The sequence below is a fragment of the Larimichthys crocea genome, chromosome XXI (assembly GCF_000972845.2).
Source record: "Larimichthys crocea isolate SSNF chromosome XXI, L_crocea_2.0, whole genome shotgun sequence".
Classification (NCBI taxonomy): domain Eukaryota; kingdom Metazoa; phylum Chordata; class Actinopteri; family Sciaenidae; genus Larimichthys; species Larimichthys crocea.
The window spans coordinates 20,653,689-20,677,211 of NC_040031.1; the positions used below are offsets into that span (position 1 = coordinate 20,653,689).

Genomic DNA, 23,523 nt, shown 5'->3' on the forward strand with positions numbered 1-23,523 from the left:
AGTACTTTTTGTAAATATGTACACTTGTGTTTTCCCTCCTTGATTCTATTTTTCGCTGCTGTAAACAAGTAAATTTCCCCGTTGTGGGATAAATAAAGTATTATCTAATCTAATCTAATCTACTGATAGAGCGGGTCCTCTTTAATGGAGTCCGACATTTTTCTACAGTAGCCCAGAGCAGACAAAAACCAAACACTGATCTAGTATAAAGATTGGACAGAGCATGAGTGATGTCACCCGTAGGTTTCCAAAAAATGCTGCTTTGAAGCTGAAAATTTACAATTTGGATGAACTCCTTCCACCTCCCGGTTAATCTAAATATCACAAATTGATTTGCTCTGCATTCATGACAACTGTGAGGGGGTGAATTTTTATTTACCCATTCAAATTATATTAAAGTTGCACATAATTAACAGCATTGCTCCTTTGATTGACATGTAAATGCCATTACAGACCCAGACGTCATTCAGCCCGCCAATGGTCTTTGCTGATATTTAGATCAACCTGGGAAGAAGCAGTACATCCAACAATGGCAACAGACAGCGCCGCATATTTTCAGCTTTAAAACAGCACTTTGAGAAACCTACAGCTGAGTGTCACTCCTGCTCTGTCCATTCTTTATACTGGACCTTTAATATAATTTGAACAGGTGAGTTAAATATATAATTGGACTCTGAATGAGGAAATTAGCTATAGAGACCAAAACAATTAACACTATAATAATATAAACAATAGATTTCAGCTGTGATGTTGGATACTTTTCATGTGGAGACTAACTTGTTTTGTAGCCAGCCTCAAATGTCTGTTTGACATTTAACATTTTATTCTGTTTATTGTTGCAGGTTTTAGGTCTTAGTGAACTGGTTCTTAGTTTCTATGCAATGAATCTGAAACTTTTTTCTTATTGACTTTTATTTGTTATAATATTTTATCATTATATGACCAAACTTTATTATGTATTATCTATTTTGAAGAATCTATTTTTTGCTCTGTGAAACACTTTGCTCTGCTGCATGTTTGCATGAAATGTGCTAAATAAATAAAGTTTGAGTTTTGAGTTTAAATGGTGAATTTTTGAGCTGGATTGTGCACTTATATATTGAATGCCCCTTCCATAAACAAATAATATGTTTTATTAAACAATATTTAAGTTAAATATTCTACAACATGTTAAATAATTTAACATATACATTGTGTATACATATTCTAGTTGACATTTCTGTGAGCTGCTTCTTCTCTTTGACTCTGTGCTGCCTGCCACAGGTGGATAAACCTGTGGCAGCAAACCTTCCAGTGACACAAATATTTTTGCATTGGTGCATATTGGATAACATCCGACCCGATATAACAGCGATTGGTCAATATTTGCCAATAATATTGGCTACATAAAGATATAGTCAGTATGTCCTTTCCCACATACTTCTGTTTGAAAGGAGAACTGAAATAGTAAATACGTGTTTCTATGTGTACAATTTAAAAACACATGCATGTGAAAACCAAGTGACACCTTGAGAATCTCACATGACCTTTTAAGGGTCTTTGGTGGTGGTAGTATGACCTCCTCAGGTCACAAGACTCTTGCTTGTCTTAAGATGATCAAACTCTTTGTCTTGCTGAAATCACATCAGCACATTTTGTCAGAGCTGTGTTCCTCCAGTTACATAAAGGCGTGACGTATCGTTACTGTCTGTCAAATGCTGATCATGCTAAAGTTATCTCTCTGTTTGTCTGTTGGCTTTGAAGGTGTGTCAGCATTGTTAGCGTCTGTGTAACACATTACTCACCCCTTATACGACATAAGCATGACATAAGCATGACAAAAGTTTCAGTTCATGAAACTGCAGTCTATGACACACTGTTAGCTGTTATATTACAGATTACGTCCCTAAAAGTGTCATTTAAAGGTGTGAGGTTTCTAACTTACTCCGAACAAACTCAATCTACATCCTCAAACTCAATCTGAGAGTGTGTAAGCACACAAACAGATCTTTGCAGAACAAGTTTCGAGTGCAAAACTTTGATTTTGTGTGCACTCAGCTCGAAAAGTTGCTTTGCCTGTGCACTTTCTGTGACTGGAGATCCATCACTTCATTCCTGCATATCCACGTTTAATACAAAACAATAAAACCGCTCTTTTTCTTTGAAGTCTATCTCAACATGGCAGATTTAAACATTCAGAATAATTTGAATATTTAAATCTCTTCAGACATTAATAAGAGAAATGAATAAATTGGAATATAGTGCATCTCAGGCTAATCACTGTGAAGGAGAGGTCTTGTCCTCTGTGAATCTATGAATAGATCATTTAAAGGAACAAAGATATGACGACTCGGTTCCTGTTTAAGCTCATTAACACAGCTGTAGCTCATTGTTCAGAGATCACAGTTAGTGACATTTCCCACCCACTGTCATTCCACTGAGGGATTGTTTGAAGAGACTTTAACCGACAACTCTTACCTGATAAATGACCTTTAGATGATGAAGTGAAGTCTCAAAATAAAAGGAAACAGTATGTATCGCAAGTGGATTGATTGGTGCACTGTGGCAAGAAAGTTATTTAATCTTAAGGGCCTCATGATTTTACGTACGAAAGTCTGTGTGAAAATCCACAGCAACTCCTTATGGGATTGGTTTGTTTGTCCTGTTTTACTCCATCAGCCCACCACACTGAGCTTCAAATCCAGATTACAGCAAAGCAGAAGATCTGGGGGTTAACTCTTGGCTCAGCTGATCAAGTTGACTTGTTTCTCTCAAAGTAACTAAATAGTTGCCCATCATCTGAGCTGTGCAGTAAACCTTGTTTATATCTCGCAAATTTTTGTGAGGTTCTAAATCACCATAAGCAAAAAAAAAAAAATAAAAAAATTACATCACAAAGCTCCTATGACATTAAACTCGATAAGGCTCGCTTATTCAGTGAACTCTGTTTAAACAATTTTTTACAGACTTGCCTTTTTGTGATACCATCTATTTATTTATTTTATGCATAACTTTGTTATCCTTTCATGTATTGTCTTTTTACATTTTTATCATTGCTTTTATCACCTTTCTCTTCATTGTACTGCCAGTTTTTTTTTTTTTTTGCACTGAATCTGTTATGTTTTACGTTTTTACTTTTGATCTTACCTGTGTGGCAGCCCTCTGTGAAGCACTTTGTAAACTCTGTTTTTTAAAGATGCTATATAAACAAAGTTATTATTATTATTAACTCAGTGGTTCATGATAATAACTTTGAGACAAAATAAAGGCTTGATTTGATATCCCTCACATATTGGAAACACCTGATGTTTAATAAATTATAATCAATGGCACAGTAGTGCAGTATTTGTCTGGATGTACCTGCCTCTCGCCCAGTGTCAGCTGGGATTGGCTCCAGCCCCTGATGACCCTGATAAACAGTTACAGACAACAGATTGATGATAATCAGTGAAGCATTAAAAAAATTACAGTGAGACCCGCGCAATTAGTGTTGTATCGCAGGCTAATTTATTCCTATGCTTCTGCTCAGAGTCATCTAACATCTATGCCCTCCGTTTCTGTCATAGCTTTTTGGGGTTTGTCGACATTTTGAGACTCGATTTGTCAAGTTTTGTCATACACGAAGATGTCTGATGTCTGAGGACCTCCTGTTGTGTGCTAGATGTGATTGCTGACTGCACTATAGTGCTTGTGTTTTAGGGCCACAGAAAGCTGAGGGCCGGCCCTGGATGCTGAGCAGTTTGTGGAGCATCCTTCTTTATTTGTTTGGTTTGTTTTGATTTTTTTTTTTTGTACACACTACAAAATAAAAAGATGCAGAAAACAAAAGGATACACAGCCACTTTTACAACTTCAAGTTCACTTTTAACATTAAAAGTGGTACTTGTGGTACTAGTCATGCATCAGTGTTGTAAACCTTTTATGTGCTGCTGTATTTTACATGTTATTTACATATTTGTCAACACGCTCTGTGTTGCTCTTGAACGCGTCCTGCAGGGTCCCCCCTCTTCTGATTGGTCAGTGCAGGCCAGCTGGCTGTGACGCTGCGTGCAGCAGCAGCAGCAGCAGCAGGTGTGAAGGCTCGGTTGTTATTTCTTTATTTTGATGTGATCGCAGCAGCTCGCAGTCTGATGCCACTAGTGAAGCGGGTCCTGGCTCAGGTCTGGGTGTGAACTGTCCATCCACCATCACCACCATCACCACCTCTGTCGAGATGTCGTCGGCCGAACACGACGGAACCTTCAGTCTGCTCAACAAGTTTGAGAAACTGTCGTGGAGGCCCTGCGTCCGCGACTCAGGTCTGTAAACACAGCCAGCAGCAGCAGCCCGCTGCAGCCAGCAGAGCAAACAGAGAGCTAGACGTCATGTTAGGTGACCGTGTGTCTCTCTGCGTGAACCCGGAGCCTCTTTGTCAGCGTTAACGACGCTACTGCACGCAGGCCAGAGGAGCTAACGCTGCTACGGAAGAGAGCAGGCGTCAGTGTGAATGAAGCAGCTTTAATGTGACTTCATTTAAATGAAGACACATGTGAGAGACTGATAGACACACAGAGAGAGAGGGAGGCTTCATGTAAGACAACACAACTATTACTGTCAGCATTACTTCCATCTGCACTGTTACTCAGTGCCTAATTTAATGTTATATCATTTTTTTATATTTTCTATTTATTAGTTCTATAAAAAAAATATATTTTTTACTTTTATATAGTTTTCTATTTTTTAAAAGCTCTTTGCACACGTTTAATTACATGCAGATTTATGTTAAAGGTTAACTTTAACGCATGTTTACTGTAGTATAAGTTGATTTTTATCGTGTGTTTACTGTGTCTAATGCTGAATGCTTGAATTTACCTCGGGATCAATTAAGTATCTATCTATCGATAAAATAAAGAAAACACACATTACTTTGAGTTTATGTATGTTCCACAAAATGTCTCGATAAGTACAGGAGAAGAGGTAGGAATAAATAAGTGTGTACATCCTCCAACCTTTTGAACATTTTAGATTTGTGTCGCCTAAGAGAACTTAGTCATTGAGTTTGTGCAGGTTTATCTGTTTTCTTTTTTCCCTCTTTTATGCATTTTGAAAGAAAGCATCAGAGTGGTGTGTTGGTTAGTCTCCGGTCCCCTCACGCAGCAGCAATGTTCCTGGCCTTTCTGTGTGACGTTTGCATGACCCCAAACTAGTCCAGAGACACGCAGGTTAACAGGTTAATTGGTGACTCTAAATTGCCTCTAGGTGTGAACGTGATTGCCCTGTCATGAACTGACGACTTGTCCCGGGTGTATGCTTCCTTTCATGACCCTGATAAAGAAGAGCAGTCTCAGAAAAGGGATGAATGTTTGAAATTTAAGTGTTTGACAATACAGAAATAATATATTGTGTCAAAATATTAACAATAAGCTAAATCACCGTTTCTCAGACTGGTACGACTGGAACAATGGTGATATGTGATTTCTTTGGGCGAAAGTTCAAATCAGAAACCTTCTTGCTGTGAGGCACAGTGCTAAACAAATGACATTTGGTATTACTATTAACGGTAAGCTAAATAAAAAAGGTTTATAGTGATACTGTGTTTTGTTGCATGGTAACTGACTGACAGGCACCAAGAAGCGAGCACGGTGGCTGCAGACTCGGCGCATCTTCTCCCCATCATGCCCCAACCTGAGGATCCCCAACAGGTTCCTGAGAGAAGGTGCTGAAACTACATGACCTCCATCACACTGTCTGTCAACCTTCAGTAAAATGTATTTATAATGCTAATGTTGGCAAACTCAGCATCTGTTTTACATACTGTGTTCTGTATGTAGGTAAAGAAATAAGCCCACATTTGTAAAGATGTTCTGGTTGCATCATCTCCATACTTTCCATTTACATCAGGGACTCAAACGTGTGTCTTGAACCTCCTACAGGACACTGTGTACCCCCCGCCCGGAGCGGACACCGCTGTGTCGCAGATAGTGCCAACCTGTACGTTTTTGGAGGTTACAACCCAGACTTTGAGGAGGCGGGAGGGTCAGAAAATGAAGATTACCCTCTTTTTAGGGAGCTTTGGCGATTTCATTTTGCCACAGCCACCTGGCAGCAGGTCCGCACAGAGGGTTACATGCCCACAGAGCTGGCCTCTATGTCAAGTAAGGACATTACACCTCCTGCCACTTATTCAAAACCTGCTAAAGGGAGTGTTTTGTGTGAGTTATGAGTGACTCCCCATTTTGTTTGCTCACTTGCTCTAGCAAGCTGTGTGTGTATGTGTATTAGCTTTACAGAATCCCGCTGATCTACAGGGGGCAGGATTGTGCCAAGAAACACTGAAATATTCCTAGAAGGGCAGGCAAGAAGAAGACAGCTAACTAGTAAACATGGACATAAACAAACTCAGCTTTTCAGCTGTTTCACGTGAAATCAAACCTTTTTTTTTAATACCTTTTTAATTAAGCTGATAAACAAACAGTGCATTCACAACTTCTGCAGCAACATTTACTCTGTCAAATCTATTTCTATTAGTTTGCACTTGTAATTCCCGCTTCAAGAAACATATAAAGACATTATGTCTACATATATTTGCAGTCTGTGTGACTAAAGCTACTGAGATGTTTAACACAGGAGCGTTCTATGCACTGTACACACAAGAAACAACAAGTTATTTTAACCATGTATTTGACTCTTATCGTCAACTCCTCGTATTCATTACACGCCTCTGCAGACAGCAGAAAAGTGTCACATCGCCCTCATGCTAGTGGTCTATGTTTGTATCACGTGCATGTTGGTAGAACGTGAACTGCAAACAACATGGGGTCCATTCATCTATGGTGCTACGATAGTCAGCCTAAATTCACACGGGTTCTTGTGAACTGCATTTTTTAAAGCTGCACTTCAGAGTGAGTTGAAATATTGTGTCTTTCTGTCTCTCAGCTGTTTTACATGGCAACAACCTGCTTGTGTTTGGCGGCACTGGGATACCATTTGGTGAAAACAATGGCAATGACGTCCACGTCTGTAATGTTCAGTATAAACGATGGAACCTGCTCAACTGCAGGGGGAAGAAACCCAACAAGATCTACGGACAGGTAACAGGTTTCGTCTTTCTTGACATCATCTGTCGCTGTTAATTCTGACACAAATCAACACTAATTGGTGTTTCCCATTTTACCAGGCGATGATCATCATAAACGGCTACCTCTATGTGTTTGGAGGGACAACAGGATACCTTTATAGTACTGACCTGCACAGGCTGGACCTGACGACCAGAGAGTGGACCCATCTCAAACCCAACAACGCTCCCTCAGATCTGCCTGAGGAGAGGTCAGACAGCACATAATTTCAACAGCTGTGACTTGAAATAAAACCAGAGAATATTCATCAAATAGGCTGAACATTAATGTTTGATTTTACAGGTACAGACATGAACTAGCTCATGATGGACAGAGAATATACATTTTAGGAGGTGGGACTTCATGGACTTCATATTCCCTGGACAAGGTGAGAAGAACGAGCACAGAAAATGTGTTACTGCTTTGTTTGATGTTTTTAACACTGTTTGTCTTCATCAGATTCACGCCTATAACTTGGAGACAAATTACTGGGAGGAAATAGTCACCAAACCTCATGGAAAAATAGGTTTGTGATCCACGTTTAGTTTTCTTTGCTGATTAAACGATCTGAATTCATGCTGAATTTACTTTATCATCACGACAGGTTATCCTGCTGCCCGTCGGTGTCACAGCTGTGTGCAGGTCAAAGATGGTAATGAGTGTTTTGCACAGTGTTATCTGGACATGTGTGTCTGAAATGTTTGTTTTTAAAGCAAGTTTCACTCTGTTTCTACCCACAGAGGTGTTTATATGTGGGGGTTATAACGGAGAGCTGATCCTGTCCGACCTGTGGAAGATCAACCTGCAGACTTTTCAGTGGATCAAGCTGCCCGCCGTCATGCCAGAACCAGCCTACTTTCACTGTGCTGCGGTCACCCCGGTTAGTCATTCACACGTGTCTGTATCTCAGTTGGTTAGAAGGTTTGTCTTCTGCACTGGTCCAGATGCTCATGGTGCCACATAACTTCCTATAATTTATTTATTTATTTATTTTGTACAAATTACACAAACAAAATAATCTGTCATTTAGTGAGCTCCAGATGCTTCCCATTTGTCAACTGAGCTTTGGGACAGATCTGTCCTCCCAAAAAAAGTAGAAGAGAGCATTAGTGGGTTTCATGAATATGGACAAAAAACAAGTTGCAATAGCTGCCCAAAGTAAATGTTTAAATCTGTTAAAATCATGACAATTTCAATTTCTTATAGCAGCTGTAGTAGTGAGCTGATTTGTCCTGAAATATGGACAGTATACTCCCAAGAGCATGGTTAATTTATTTACAAAAAGAAACAAATTAAATCATTATTATTTTCTCTTTTTATTACTCGGGTTGTAATTTGATGTTTGACAGAAAGCAAACAAGTAACAGCACAGTACAACAAAACCCCCACACCATCTTTCTCCAGCAGTTGTGATTGACTTATGTTCGATATGTCTTGAACAAAATCATTTCATTATCAATTCTTCAAGTTTAGATTGAGGTAAGATTGGGGGACTGTATTTTCAAAATAACGCAGACATGGAAAATAATATTCATAACTAGTGTAGGAGCCAAATGCAGTGTTATGGGGAAGCAGGGTGATGATTGTCTCTTCCTGTTGGTACAGTAGGTGGTGCTATAATCGTCCAGGCCACAGGAATAAAGATAGTAGTAAACTGTTGCCATCAGGTGTTGTTTGACCCTGGAAGGGCAAACGGTTTTTGACCGCTATGGCGCCAGATTTAAATCTCAGTGTTTGGTTATTGAATGGACTCACAATATTGTTATGTGTTGCATGGAAAATAAATTTCATGAAGAATCAACAGCAATGCATAGACACAACACGGAGCCAGGAAAAAATTGAAAAAAAAAAAGCGTGTCAGATAGGTCGCTCCTGGGTCAAACCCTCAATTTGCCTTTTATACATAGTCTGGAACAGACAAACTAAACACTGACTATCTGATTCTCTATCTTTACACAAGGAAGGCGAGGGTGATATGAGGACATTACACCACTAGATGCTACTAAATCCTACACGCTGAACCTTTTTAAATGTTGAGGCTATAAATTTTACAGACGCAGTCTGTATCTGCGATGTAAGAGCTGACATCAAATTCTACGGTGTAACATTTATTCTGTGAAGAAGCAGTTAATGTCGTGTTGGCAACAATATCAACAGTGGCTTTGAATGGTCTCCAGCTACACTACATATATTCAAAGACAACCAACAATCTATTAATGGAAGAATTATTTCATGCAGACTGGAAGAGCCGAGGATCGAACCACCAATCATCTGATTAGTGGATGACCTGCTATGCCTCCTGAGCCTCAGCTGCCCCCTAACATAAAAAAGAAAATGTTACCCTCCATAACACATTGTATCCATAACAAGTCGTGGCCTATAAAATAATAAAAACATCAGAGCTCAGGGTGACGTCTTCAGAGGTTTTGTTTTGCCTGAAAAGATTCAATTTGGACTGATATAAAACTGCAAGCAAAGCAGCAAATCTTCACACTGCTAACACTGAAACGAGTGTATTTGCTTTAATGATTGATGATTCATATTACATGTATCACCTAACTGTTGCAGCATTCTGCACCTGTTCCTTTCCCTCAGGCCGGCTGCATGTACGTCCATGGCGGTGTCGTCAACATGTCTGGGAACAGAAGGACTGGCTCTCTGTACAAAGTGTGGTTGGTGGTGCCCAGCCTGCTAGAACTGACCTGGGAGAAACTGCTGAAAACTTTCCCCCACGTAGCCCAGCTGTCCACCCTCCAGCTGCTGAGCCTGGGACTCACACACACACTAATTCAGCGCCTAAAATAGACAGATAGATACAGCAGGGACTGTGGGAAGCGGTATGTGACGCAACAGCACTGACTCTTTAAAATTGCTGATAACTTGGCAAAAAAAAAAAAAAAAAAGGACTGCAAAAATCTGGTGTTTGAACGCCTTCAATCTTATGTAAATATGTGTGCTTTTTTTTTTTTTAATATGCATAGTGGAGCGTTTTGAGTTTCCTTGTAAATACGTGTCACATTTCAGTTTGCACGCCTCCGCCAGAATCACTGTAGTATGCACATTTTCACTTCAAGGTACTTGCTGTCATTTTAGATCCTCTTTGTAGTGCACTCTTTGGTTTTATTTCATTCTCTACCATGCATCATGATCCGAAACATGTGCAGCATGAACGGAAATCGCTCCAAAGATCACATGAAACATGAATGTTGCTTCTGCTCGTGTAGTTTTCCATTCAAAGGCTGAGACATGTTCAGTCAGCTGCTGCGATGCCCACTGTGACATAGGTTCGATAAGAAATAACAAACAGTGCTGATGTAAACTTACATTTCCATTCAGTTAGGTAGAAATCTGATAAAGCATGGACACGTTATAACTGTGATACCTCTTAACTGTCTTAATTAGATCAATAAGGATGTCTTAACCTCAAGGACTTCTCTGATTGCATGCTGTCACTGAGCCGTGATTATAACTCTACCGTTCAAACGTTCCCCTCACATGAGGCCTTGTGATCAGATCTTTCTGTAACATGGCATCACTGTGCATCTTCTTCGTGCCTCTTTGATTCTTCATCCTTTTTTTTGGAAACATGAAGTGATTTTACACACCTGTAGCTCCAAAGTGATTCTCACGCCTTTTTTTTTTTTTTTTTTACATTTATTTATTCATTTGGTGCCTTCTGAATTTCCAAAATGTCATGCACACATTGTGTTTATATTTGTGTACATGAATCTTTAAGGTTTTTATTTGTTCAGTACTCTCAACTGTGTAGCCTTTTCTTTCCCCTGCCATGGTGCTTTCCACATTTTGTTGCTGAACCACATGATTTAATCAGGAGACACCGCTAAAGATTTTTTCCTTTTTTAAATCCACATAGATTTTTTTTTTTTTTTTTTTATTTATTTTTTACCTATTTATTTCAATCACTGTGCTGCTGTTTTATTTCATTACGAAGCTTTGAATTGTAGCAGAACATGCCGCATTTCTTTTTCATCCCAATTTCAGCCTTTCTGTAACCTTTTCTGTACTGTAAGTAACGTATTTTGAACTTTTTAATTTTAAGTCGTGCTGCGGTGCTTTTTGAAAAACAAGTGTCATGGGATTTTTGTAACTTGTAACAAGGTAGAGCATGTAAAGGCGTACTCAGGATGTTAAATACTGTGATTAGACTCGGTCTGTAGAGCTCCGAAAACATTCATCAAAATGTTGACAGACCTAGTAATTTTTGTGAAACCAAATTTCGGTACGCCAACATGATTTATGAAGACAAATCTTATGCGGTTACTGCAGACTGTAAAAGTCAAATATTGCAGTGATACTCCCAGCATGTATGGAGACACGTTTGCCTATTTATTTTTTTTAAATTTTCACCTATTTTTTTCACTGTATAAGAATACTAAGCTAATTCTTAAAAACTGAATCTTAACGCCAGTTTTCACGTTCAAACTCAGTTACTTTTTATCCTGTTTGACATGTTACAGCCTTATTTATATCTTATTGTGAAGGGGCAGTCTGCCTTACATGCTTGGACTTGATAAATGTACTGCCTTGTTTAAGATGGGAGATGTTTGTATTTGCATCATGGTTGATGTTGAAATGATCTCTTCTGCATGTCTGTATGGTGTGCATGCCACTTTACATAAGCTTTTTGGAGAAAAGGTGAATGTCTCCTCACAGATGATTATGGCTGTAATGTAAATTATGTTTTGTAATTCCTGTCTGTACAAACAATAAAAACACAGACAGCCACTTTTTCAAAAGGTTGTATTGACGGGTGTCGTTCTTGTTCTTGCCATGCCACATTCTGTCAGACACACACCATTTTATAGTATACAAAATGTATTCATCTTAAACAAAATACCATCAGTGCAGATACCTTACACTATAATATCCGTTTGTGCTGTAAAAATACTGCTTTTCTTTCTTTCACCACAAAGACCAAAATAAGTTATTAGTCTAAGGACACATAGTTAGACATGTTGGCTTACAACCTATACAAATTTACAGTCGTACAGTAGGAGTAATTAGTAGCTACCTGAGATTAAAAGTTTCAGTTTGTATAATTTAGGGAAAAGCATAAGAAACACAAATAAAAGGTCAACTGTCAGGATTCACACATTAAGTCATAATCCTGTCTGGAGAAAATCGGCAATGGTATTAAATATTGTGCTGCAGGCTTCAACTGTGTGAGTCTGACAGTCAGCAGCCTGCTGGAGACGGAGCAAAGTAATACAGAGCCAGGAGAATAAGGTAGACGACCACCAGAGCTGTGCCTGACAAAAGAAAGGAAAAGAAAACAGGAAATAAGACACTGAATATAAGATGACAGGTCATTGAGTTAAACAAGATGCAAAGATCCCACATATTTTATGTTCTGCTTTTTCATTGGATAGTGACAGCTGGAGAGATAGATGTGATGTTCAGGGGAGAGAGAGAGAGAGAGAGAGAGAGAGAGAGAGAGGGGATGACATGCAGCAAAGGACCCAGGCTGGAGGTGAACCTGTCGAGCCCTAATACATGGGGTGAAAGCTCTCCCAGGTGAGCTACTGGGGCACCCCTAATGTCACATATTCTTCAACAAAACTACGTATATTAACTAGAGTATATGGTGGTGAGAGATAAACTTTGTAATCCTTGCCCACAGGAAATTCAGATTTGCACAGTCACTGTGAAAACGCTTCCGGGGATATTCTGGGGGGGCGTGAAGAGGTAAAGATTGGTTACCTAGAGGTTTCAGGATGATCTAATAGACAACATAATATTAATTAATTTAAATGCTTTGGTCTATCTCTAATGACACTATAAAAATCTTCAAACAGTCAAAACATACCCTGAAAATAATCAGACTTTCCGTCCATGAAGATGTAGTTCACGAGAATCACACTGAAGATACTGGCCCACAGGTGCAGGTCACTGAATAACAGCACAAATCCCACGTCCTGTCACAAAAACAGAGATGGTGTTTGATTACAGAAATTATAAAGTAGCAGACATTGGGTATTAATATGAATGAACCGAAAGAAATAAAGATAGGGGTGTCTTACATAGAAAGCATTAAAAAAGACCAGGATTGGAATCTGTAGCATGCAGACCTGAACAGCGATACAGATTCCCACCTCCAAGCTGAGAAAAGACAAAACCATTTAGAAAACAGAAAGTACCTCTTTAATAAATAATATTAACAATATTTTTTATTTATATACTGTAGCACCTTTCAAAACACAATGTTTCTTAGGTGACAAAAATAGGACTAAACCATTGAATTTATCTAAGCTGAAGTTATGATCGAAAGGTTTTTGCAATGCTGGGATATGGGAAAAATTTGATTGATTTAATAAAGATATGATTTACCTCAGACTGATGTTGTTTTGGAGTGCAAACTGGATTCCATTAACAATCTCTGGGATTTCCGGAACCATCGCGAGAACTGTCACCCCAATGAAATACTGGGGAATAAAACACAAATGTAAGCACAGCCTAAGGAAGGAGTCAAATAAAAACTGCCCGGTGCAGGTATCGACCTGAGAGATGTTAGGCTGGTTTAGTATGGGCTGGATGTGCTCGGTGACGAGATCGGCACAAGCAGATGTGAGCACGGTGGCCATGATGAGAATGACCAGAGACCTCCACCGTGACCAGTGGACCACTGCTCCATGGTGGCCAGACACTGCACAGACAAAGAGACAGTGTGGCCCATTCTACTGTAATAATGAAAGATACAATAACAGGGTACAAAGACTCATACCCTGTCCTTCTCCAACATGGATGTCATAAATGTGGGAGTGCGTCTTCAGTGTAAATATCAGACCAATGATGTAGGCAACAGGTAAGAGGGCAGACACCGTGTACACCAGTGGCCTAAAGACAAGAACACACACAATAACCAAGATAAAATAATGAAGGTGTAACAGCTTGTTTAATTCTTTCAGAAACTCAAAAGACTTTCCATAGTGTAGACTAGTTTTAGATTTATCTGATATGTTTTGGATTTGTTTCAGAATCAACCTAAAGATCCAGTGTGTAACATTTAGGTTGAACATGGCAGAATAATAATACATATGTTTTTATTAGTGTTTAATCACCAGAAAATAAGAACTGTTGTGTTGTTTCTTATCTACAGTCCCCTCCCTCCCGACCTACAGTAGCTCAGAGTGGACAACCTTAACACTTGCTCTAGAGAAGGCCTTTTTTGTTTTTGCCAAGTTTCACGGCCACCACAGAATAAAAGGAGTTTTAAGTGAGCGGTATTTAGTTGGTTGGCAATTTGAAACCTCACCACCAGATGCCACTAAATGCTACACACTGATTTTCAATCGAGAAAATGTGTTTAGTGTTTAGGAGAGGACATCATGTTTTTGACTATTTGAATGCAGCTACAAGATGAGATTCCTGAAATGCACCTGCAAGTTTTCAAATTAACTTCTGCTCACAACATAAAGACAATATAACAACTATGAAGGTTTTAAAGGTCCAGATTTAGGAGTATTTATTGTCAGGAAGGGAATACAATATTTATCTGTATGTTTCCACTAGGCTATAGTCACCTAGAAATAAGCATTGTTGTGTTTCTGATGTCTTAAAATGAGTCCTCTTTCATGGAGTCTGTCATGTTGAACTACCATTTTTCTACAGTAGCCCAGATCAGACAAACCAAACACCTCTCTAGATATGGATGTTTGCTTTTAATGTGAATTTGGCAGCCAGAGTTTTTCCTACATGTTCGAAAGGAGAGGGTGAGGTGTGGGGAGTATTCAGTTGGTTAAAATCTTCAACTTCACCGCTAGGTGCCACTTAATCCTACACACTGGACCTTTAAGTGTCTGAAAATGATTTTTATACTGTACAGAAAATAAATTAAATGCATCCTGGTAAATCTGCACCTACAATCAAAGACTAAAACATGCAAAACCACCAGTATAGTCTGTTCATTTCTTTATATTAGAGCTGCTGTAGAAATGAAAACAAAATCAAATTTCTTACTCAACATGGTTGTGGAACAATGTGCCATTGTTCTGTTGAATAGAAAAAAAAATACATTAAACATAATACAGTGTACAAGTCTTATATCACTCGTTAAATAATATGCTTTTTAAAATGAGACTCGGCTGATGATGCTGACCAGCTCGTAGTGGCAGTTGTGGCAGACAAATGGTCCGCTGGCGTTGCTCTGGCTTTTTCCTCCAGTGGAGTTGGTGCAGGCGTCACACACCAGATTTCCATAAGCCTTGGAGAACAGTGTGGGGGCAAACACACCTGCCATTGACAGTCAGGCGGATGAATTAGTGTACGACAATTTGCTTTTATTTTGCAGCTGATTTGATAGTGTAACAAAACCCTCGTACAGCTAGTTCTGTTGCTGCCACAATCACCTGAACATCATCAAATATTTACATGTAAGATTGAAGCTTTTACTTCCCTGATGGTCATGGACACATGATTTAATTATTTTTAAATTCATTTTGTTCACTAGTCTCTGCTGGAACTATTTAATCTACTAGATACAATTATGTTAAATCTTTAGAACCAATGGGTCATCAAAATATATAATGTAAAACTTCAAAGAGCACCTAGAAAAAGAAAACAAATGAAGTTTTAATATTTGTTGCCAGCAGGTGGGGCAAGTGCCACAATTTTAAGCAACTGCTGCTTTTTCTTTGTTTTGTCTTAAAGAGGAAAAAACAACATGTTTGCATCTGGACGTTTAACCTGCTGCAGCTGCTGCTAGTTCCCTGCCTGTAAAGTAGAACATGTCTGAGGATGAGTAAAGAAACTGCAGGTGTGAATAGATGCCAGTTTGATGAGCAGTATCACATCTAAACATACAGCTAGAAAGAAACTTCTTTGGCTTTTATTTTCCTGAATTGTGTAGCTGGGTGATATAGAATATCAGTATTGGTTAACTTGCCTCCTACAGAGATGAAAAGCAGCGGTGAGCTCACTCCGGTAGAGCGACTGTTGAATGTTTGCTCACTATGTCTCAGCCCTCCAATTATCATGCAGATACCCTGAGAAAAAGACAAAACATTACACCTCATTCGTACAGCATGTGTGCTCTCAGTTTACAAATTAAACTTTAATGTTAATGTTGTCAGTTTTCACAGGCTCACAGGGATGAAGAGGATGCATCCGAGCAGCGTGCCAGTCAGTGCTGCCTTGACAACCTCCTGCAGACACGGGTTTCCCGCCTGGTGACCTCTGAGCAAGGCGGTGATGTAAAAGGTCAACTCTGTGATGGAACCGAAGCTGGCGTTCACCACCGCACCCACAGCAAAGTTACTCTGAGCTGAGATACTGCAAGTGTCAAAATGATGGCCGATTAACATCAGAAACACTCAACAAGACAAAGTAATCACCTAAATTCATTGCACGGCTAATGAAAGAAGCTCACCTGGCTATGCCCATACCAATATAATAAGACAGAGGTATGATGGAGCCGATTGCTATGGCAAACTTGACCTCAGAGCTGGCGTACTGGTTTTCTCTGTCAATGTATCCAATTACCATGGCAACTATCACTAGAGGGAGCAGGTCTGAGATGTGGGTCAAAGATGATAACAACTGTTTTTATGACACACACACACAGACACACACATGCTTTACAATGTTTTAGTACTCAAGGTCGGCCTTGTTCTTGACCACTTTTTTAAAGTCTTGGTCTCGTCTCGTAATCGACTGCATTCTTCCTCGGTCTTAGACAAAGAGGACTCTGGATTTTATTTCAACACTGGCCAAGACCACAGCTGTGGGGATATTACAGTGTTTCCTATTAATTACTTAATACTGTCTCGGCTGTTCCACCACACGTTCATAATAAACTGAAAATACTTTTACACTTCAGTAAGTATCACTGTTACTTTATGGCGAACCGACTTTGCTGCACCACGGAAGAGAGTAAAACAAATGACGTGTAAGTGGCTGAGAAACAGTTATTTAAAAAAAGAAATGAATATGAAGTAGGTCAGTTTTGGGACTGTGAACTCAATTGCCATCGATCAGTGATCTGCCTCAAAAAAATCCTGATCGGAGCACCTTTAATAATAACTATCAAGTACTCAGCCAAGCCATAGTATAGATAATATTTTATATTTGAAAATATATGCAAGGAAATCTGTGGGATTCACTGAGAAGGCTGGGAGGTGTGGGCCTCACCCAAAAATTAGCTGCATGTTAGCTAAGCTACCTAAGTTGACATATTGTTTGGTCTTGGTCTTGACTCAGTCTCGCCCTGCCTTGGTCTTGTTCTCGACTTGGTTTCAACCCCTCAAAGTCTTGGTCTTGATTCGGTCTCAATACACTCTGGTCTTGGTCTTGACTATAACACTGTCACATATATTGGTAAAGGATACTGACAGCAAACACATTGATCCCATCAACTGTGTACTTGTAGTAGTACCAGTTTACAGCGTGGTAGCAGCACAGCAGTGCCCTGGTCTCATAGCCTTGATGCTAAAGGGTAAAAAATAAAGAAATTGGCGTATTAGCACAAAACCCATCCTAAATATTCAGTCCAGATTTATGTGCTGTGGATGATAAACATTAAACTTGTCCTTTGCCTTCCTCTGTGAGCAGGTAGAGACAGAGACATCCTCAGGAGCCAAGAGAAGAATGACGCCCAGAGTCCGTGCGTTCATCTTGGAAACAGGGATGGTAAAGACCAGAATCCAGGAGAAGAAGCAGGCCAGAGAGTGGATGACCACCAGAGGGGGATATCCCAGTAGCAGCCACACATAGGTGGAGAAGCGACGCTACACAACGGGAACATCACTCAGAAAAATAATGTACTCATGTATCATCTATATATATGTATGTTAAGATTGGAAAGTTACCCAGTAGGGAGTGCGCAGAGGTCGTCCTGGCCACTCTGGGACTGGCACTTCAGTGGGTGAAGGCAACAGAACTGGCGAGTTATCCTCCATTCCCTCGATGTTACACTCACAGTCTGGTGCTTGCTCACAACATCTTCTTAATGTATTTCCAATCTGGAGAGAGAATCAGAGAGAAAGAGAAGTGTTATTTGTGGCTCAGCTTGATATTTAATCTAGTGTAATCACAAACACTACCAGGGCTGTAACTAACATATATTTCCTAATAGTTTGATCTAATATTTTTGAAATCATTAATTATTTAGTGTATAAAATGTCAAAAATTCATCATCACTAATTTCCTGAGCCAAAGCGGAGTCTTCATATTTTGTGTTTTATCTGACTGACGGGTCAAAATCCAAAGACATCAGTCATGTACAGTAACCATATCAATGTATCATGTTCAGTTCTATATATAAATTCTTCCTCTTTAATCCCTAACTTGTAACAAAAAGTCTTCACTGAGCAGAACGATGAGAATCTGTTTAAATGTGTTCAGCTCCATCCACACCAACGTCTTGCACTGACATATTACACATATACTGGGCAGTGTTGCATGCTTGTGGTGTCTTTGACTAAAAGCAAGATCTGTGCTTTCATGACCACAAGTCTGTGAGAGGTTAGAAGGAAACTGAAAGATTTACAACGCAATTTCCTCATTTCGGTTAGTAAAGAAAGGAAAAGAGTGAGCAGGATGAACTTTACAAACAGAGCCCACACAGTACCTCGTGGATTGACTTGCCGAATGGCCACAGGAAGTAGCAGCACAACTTCCAGCACAGTTTTCCTGAAGAGTGAAAGAAAAAAATGAATGTGGACAATATCTTATCAATAATAAACATTAATTTCTGTTGATTGGCTCACCTACCAAATGGTACACCAATGATAGTGATGAACATAAGCAGGCCAACTAGGAAATAAGCCAGAGAGATCCACCAACCGAAGAGAATCACGTACGCTATATTTCCACACGAGATGAGACGACCTGAAGACAGATAAAAGTTCTCCAGCACCCACAGTAACAACCTCCATGTAATATATAACAGATAACGCTAGTTTATTACAACTTGGATCTTATTTTTATACTTTAGGTCATCCTTTATAAGTAATAATAACATTATACTCATGAAGTGAGATCTGAAAACAAGTCAGACGGGACAAGAAACATACCATCAGATAATCATAACAGGATTTAAACAAATAACCAGGTTAGAAGTGAAAACAAATGTGCACAGTAAAATTACTACCCAAACTATACTTTGCAAACATCCATCAAAGTTTACTGGCTGACTTCTTGCCTCAGCTCAGATCTACCATACTGGCCTTGGTTACACTCTCTGTGGGATTATTTGTGACATTTTGGGTTTGCTTGCCTTCTGTTGTCGGCTGAACTGCTGGTTTGTTTACAACATGTATGATCATCTCACCACTCATTTCTTGCCCTATGATATTGTGGTATGTTTGTTGTAATGTTCCCTGATCTCAGTAAAGACTTTGGTGATAAACAAACTTGTACCTGAATGCGGTTTAATGACATTCAGTTCAGAGTAGAGCTCTTTCACGACCTCTGACCGGACTTCAAACGGACGCTCAGTCACATGGCTCTTCCATTTTCTAAAACCAAACTGACACACACACACAAACACCAAGCTTGTAGGATGAACCACCCTGCCTGTTGTCACTCAAACCACTTTTGAATTATATAGGGAAACATTTGCCTTCAGACTTCTTACCCTGTAGTTGTTGACCAGTTTGTTGGCTTCCACTTCGTTCTCTGCTCTGATGGTTCTTTTGCTTTGGATCTCCACCCAGCTGTCATCGCAGCCGTGATGGCTCGGACCTTAAATGACAAGCGACAAGATGACACATAAATGTTTGCGAAAACACATCAGCAGCATTGCTGTTAAGAAAAATCTAATAAAGTCAATACTCACATGCATGTGCAGGTATGCATTTTGTTGTGCACAGTGCAGGACATACAGAAGGATATGAAGATGGAGTGTCTGTTGAATTTCGTTGCAGACTTCCACACAGTTGGTCATGAATCGGTTCATGATTCTGACATGTGTGGGCATCATGCTCCCATGAAGGATCTGCAACAACAAACATCAAGTAAACAAGTAGCCGAAATATCGGTTAACATGATGATAGAATTATTACAGGACATACAGCCGCCCTTAGCACTCGCTGTTGTTTTCTATATGTGCATTGATCCTAATAAAGAGTTCCTAAGTTCCTTTATTTGTGAACATAATCAATTCTCGCCAGACTGTGCACAAGCCAAACAGTTGACATGTCATTATTTGTGGTCAAAACATCATAGAATAATATGTTTATTTATCAGGTAATTCAAACAATTGTATTTATATAATTTAAATATAAAGTTTATTATTTTGGAATAGCAGTGAATTTACAATAACTTTTGGATGTAATGACAAAATTGTGTCTAAAAGGGTCAGCTGTTCTGTTTATAAAATAAATGTTACTCAAGCATTTTATTTTTTAAGATTTTATTTACAGTATGCCAAGATCGGACAAGTTTGAATTTAAAGATATTCTACAGACACTTTTTGAGGCATATAAATATAAAATATTCTGCATATTGACCCATAATTGGCTTTCAAACTAGTTGCTATGCCACCTATTCCTGCTCATACATACACATGTTGAAGTCAGATTGAGTTGCATTTAACAGAAACATAATACACATCTGAGAAATCTGCCATACAAAATAAGTCTTTGTCTTGAGAACAACGTCCACGTGCAGTGTCTTGATGCTGGTCTGTGTCAGTCACACTGTTTCTGCACTGCAGCTCTTTACAGAGTCAGAAGGGCTGAGTCAAATCACTTACATCGTACTGCCCATGTCTCCAGACACTGAAAAACATCCTTCCCTTCCTCCATCAATCCATCTGATTACTCTCTCTGACAGCCTTACAACAGCTAGATTGTTGTGCGGGGAAAACCAGAGGCATGACTGTAATTAAGTCAGTAAGAGTAAAAAACCTCTCTTGGGTCATTTCAAGAGTTTGGTTATCACAAGACACAGCCTTGATGAATGAATAAATACTGAAAAACTGCTGGTGCCATGAGACAAGCAGAGACAATAATCGTGACTTCCCCTTTTACAGTTGTCTCCTCACACTTCAGTCGTCTAGTTTTGTTTCCTCTTTTCTGTTTTTCTATCAATTTGCTTCCTGAAATATTGTAAAGTGATTTTGCACGGACAGAGGGAGTTTTGCAAAACCGCTATTACTATTAAATTCACTACCCGCTGCTTTATTATTACCTAGATTAAGGTGGGCATAAATCAAAGTGAAATTCAGGACATCATTCATGAACTTACACTTGGTTGTTTAGTTTATAATCTGATATGTGGATGTTGGAGTGATGGGCTTAAACATTACTATTCCATTAATCATTAATGACATAATTAACTAACTATTTTGATAATTAATTAACAATTTGTTTTATTAATAAAGCGGTCAAACAGAGAGAACTGAGGGTTGGATCTGGGAAACAACCTGAAGACATCACCTTGAACTGTGGAAAACTGTGATCACCATGTTCTATCTTTTTATACAGTAATGGAAAACAATCATTAATAAGTAGATTATACACACAATAATTGGACAGGTACAGGTATGTTTTATAGCAGGACATTACTGTTAATTTTTTTTACAAGGGACAGAGTAACGGACCGTTTGTTTATAACGTCACGTGATTGCACGTTAAATAACACACAATATGCAGACAGACTTAAAATGGAGCATGTGTTGTTGGTTGTTGTCAAGCTCACAGTCGGCTTGTAAGTTAAATGTGAGCTTCAAGCCGCTCACCTTGTGTGTGTTCAGCCGGTCTCCTCCTCCGGCTGTTCGTGTCTGAGCTCTGTGTGGATGACAGAGACATGTCCTCCGGTAAACAACACCGCCTCACCGTGAATTAAAAGCCCATATCAGCAGGTCTGGCCGGCTCATACCCGCTGTCGCTCTGAGGAGTACGCACACCACTGATTCACGGAGAATTACAGCGCTTGGAATTCTGGGAAATGTAGGCCACCATAGTCGTGGTGTTTTTAAAGGGAAGACCCACTTTAAACTTGAATGTATACTGTGCACAGTGGGGTGTAGTTGCAAGTGGCTTGTTTTAGCACCCAGGGTTGATTCAGCCTGCCTCAGGTCCACAGGTGATTCATGTCTTTGCCCAATTTTAGATTAGCCGGAAGTGGCAGAGGCAGGACTGAGGAGATTGCGACAGCCAGGGTCTGGCACACTCTGAGCTTCACAATGGCTCATAAGAAACCTGTGGGTGGGGTCACAGATACAACATCTGTTCTTTGTACTGTCTATCGACTGTACACAGCTTTTAAATACTCTAGGTGCATGCAGGGCAAATTTAAACTACCCCCTACTGGGTGTCACCAAAGCTTCCTAGTGGGTCTCAAGACATTCTTGATTTTAATTGGTGTACTTTTAAAAATAGATACTGATTCCAGAAAACACAGAATGAGATGTTAATGATCTTGTGTGAGCACGTGCAATTGGTGGACTTGTCGGTGAATGGTAAATGGTAGACTTGAAGGAGGAATGAATTTACGGGTAGGTGTTTCCACTCATATGCCTCTTCCATAGAGTCCTCCCAGGGTACGGTGAGTTCGACTAAATAAACCTTCTTTAAGGAAGGGGACCAGAGCACCAGGTCGAGGTGGTAGTGGGGATCTCTGAGGGGAACACCAGCTGTTTGCCAACATCTGCCAGCATCTTCCAGTCGTGTGCTGGGCACAGCTGGCTTCTCTCAGATGGTGTAGAGTTTCTCCTGGCAGCTGTGGTCCCTTCACGGAAAAAGGCAGTTCCCCATGAAATATTAGATGTTGGCAGTGGTAGGGTGTTGATGCTGGATCGTTTTTCCTCCAAGGGTGGAAGCAAGGCTCTTCAAAACTTGGTTGTGGCGCCAAGTGTACCGTCCCTGGGAAAGACACAGGACGCATGCAGGATCTTCTCCAAACCACTGGTGGAGGTTAGCTGGTGTCTGGAGGACATCGTAAGTGGCTCTGATGGCGAAGCTCAAGCTCCTCGCGTCCATGGCCCATACATCCCTTCAGCTCAACCTCCTCCTTTTGACACCTTCCCACTGTGTCCGCCGACCCTGTTTGCCAAGGGCAACGAGGAGCCTGGTGTTATAAGCTATATAAACAGGATGTTTGCCACATATGAAATAGATATATCTATATCCTAGCATTACATTCATTTCTCTGAAGAAAACTATGAGACTGTTGTTTTTGAAAAGATTATTATTTAAAATATGAGGTCACAGTAAGCACCTCAACACATATTCTATATTCACAGAGCCTTCACTCCCTGCTAAACAGCCTCAAGTTGCATTAGAAAAGTATGCAGATAGGTTTTTTTAATTTAAAAAAGTTGGAAAAGCAGACAGACAATTGTGTAAGTTCCTAAAAATATCTCATCTTTGATCTATCATGAAGTAATCTGGTGAAAAATCCATCCAAATTGCTCATTTTACACAAACATCCCTGAAGTTCTTGCATTCACTATTTGGGCAATTAATCTGTTATTCTGTACTGTTGTTGT

At 39.7% G+C, this 23,523-nt stretch overlaps 2 protein-coding genes across 2 annotated transcripts; one reads left to right on the top strand and one right to left on the bottom strand.

Moving 5' to 3' along the window:
- The first annotated feature begins 3,977 nt into the window (after positions 1–3,977).
- LOC104940484 (kelch domain-containing protein 10) lies at positions 3,978–11,611 on the top strand. The gene is made up of 10 exons (XM_019273657.2): positions 3,978–4,277; positions 5,582–5,674; positions 5,892–6,113; positions 6,895–7,049; positions 7,136–7,284; positions 7,377–7,461; positions 7,533–7,599; positions 7,678–7,725; positions 7,814–7,953; positions 9,669–11,611. The coding sequence occupies exons 1-10, from the start codon at positions 4,193–4,195 to the stop codon at positions 9,876–9,878; spliced, it is 1,254 nt and encodes a 417-aa protein (XP_019129202.1). The 5' UTR covers positions 3,978–4,192; the 3' UTR covers positions 9,879–11,611.
- LOC104940440 (putative cation exchanger C521.04c) lies at positions 10,045–21,967 on the bottom strand. Its single transcript, XM_019273656.2, has 20 exons — positions 21,772–21,967; positions 19,867–20,025; positions 19,666–19,772; positions 19,449–19,557; positions 18,801–18,917; positions 18,658–18,719; positions 17,897–18,049; positions 17,624–17,815; positions 17,417–17,516; positions 16,459–16,600; positions 16,178–16,361; positions 15,976–16,075; positions 15,190–15,323; positions 15,051–15,082; positions 13,816–13,928; positions 13,592–13,737; positions 13,422–13,516; positions 13,115–13,193; positions 12,901–13,009; positions 10,045–12,343 (listed from the first exon to the last, which is right to left on the bottom strand). The coding sequence occupies exons 1-20, from the start codon at positions 21,839–21,841 to the stop codon at positions 12,270–12,272; spliced, it is 2,277 nt and encodes a 758-aa protein (XP_019129201.2). The 5' UTR covers positions 21,842–21,967; the 3' UTR covers positions 10,045–12,269.
- Between the last annotated feature and the right edge of the window lie 1,556 nt (positions 21,968–23,523).

Excerpts from the sequence above, each read along its gene's own strand:
- LOC104940484 (XM_019273657.2), top strand. The coding sequence starts at position 4,193 with ATGTCGTCGGCCGAACACGACGGAACCTTCAGTCTGCTCAACAAGTTT. Across the intron at positions 7,285-7,376 it reads TCAGATCTGCCTGAGGAGAG|GTACAGACATGAACTAGCTC; the intron begins GTCAGACAGCAC and ends TTGATTTTACAG. Across the intron at positions 7,726-7,813 it reads CTGTGTGCAGGTCAAAGATG|AGGTGTTTATATGTGGGGGT; the intron begins GTAATGAGTGTT and ends TTCTACCCACAG.
- LOC104940440 (XM_019273656.2), bottom strand. The coding sequence starts at position 21,841 with ATGTCTCTGTCATCCACACAGAGCTCAGACACGAACAGCCGGAGGAGG. Across the intron at positions 13,517-13,591 it reads ACCAGCCTAACATCTCTCAG|TATTTCATTGGGGTGACAGT; the intron begins GTCGATACCTGC and ends TTTATTCCCCAG. Across the intron at positions 12,344-12,900 it reads AAAGTCTGATTATTTTCAGG|GCACAGCTCTGGTGGTCGTC; the intron begins GTATGTTTTGAC and ends TTCTTTTGTCAG.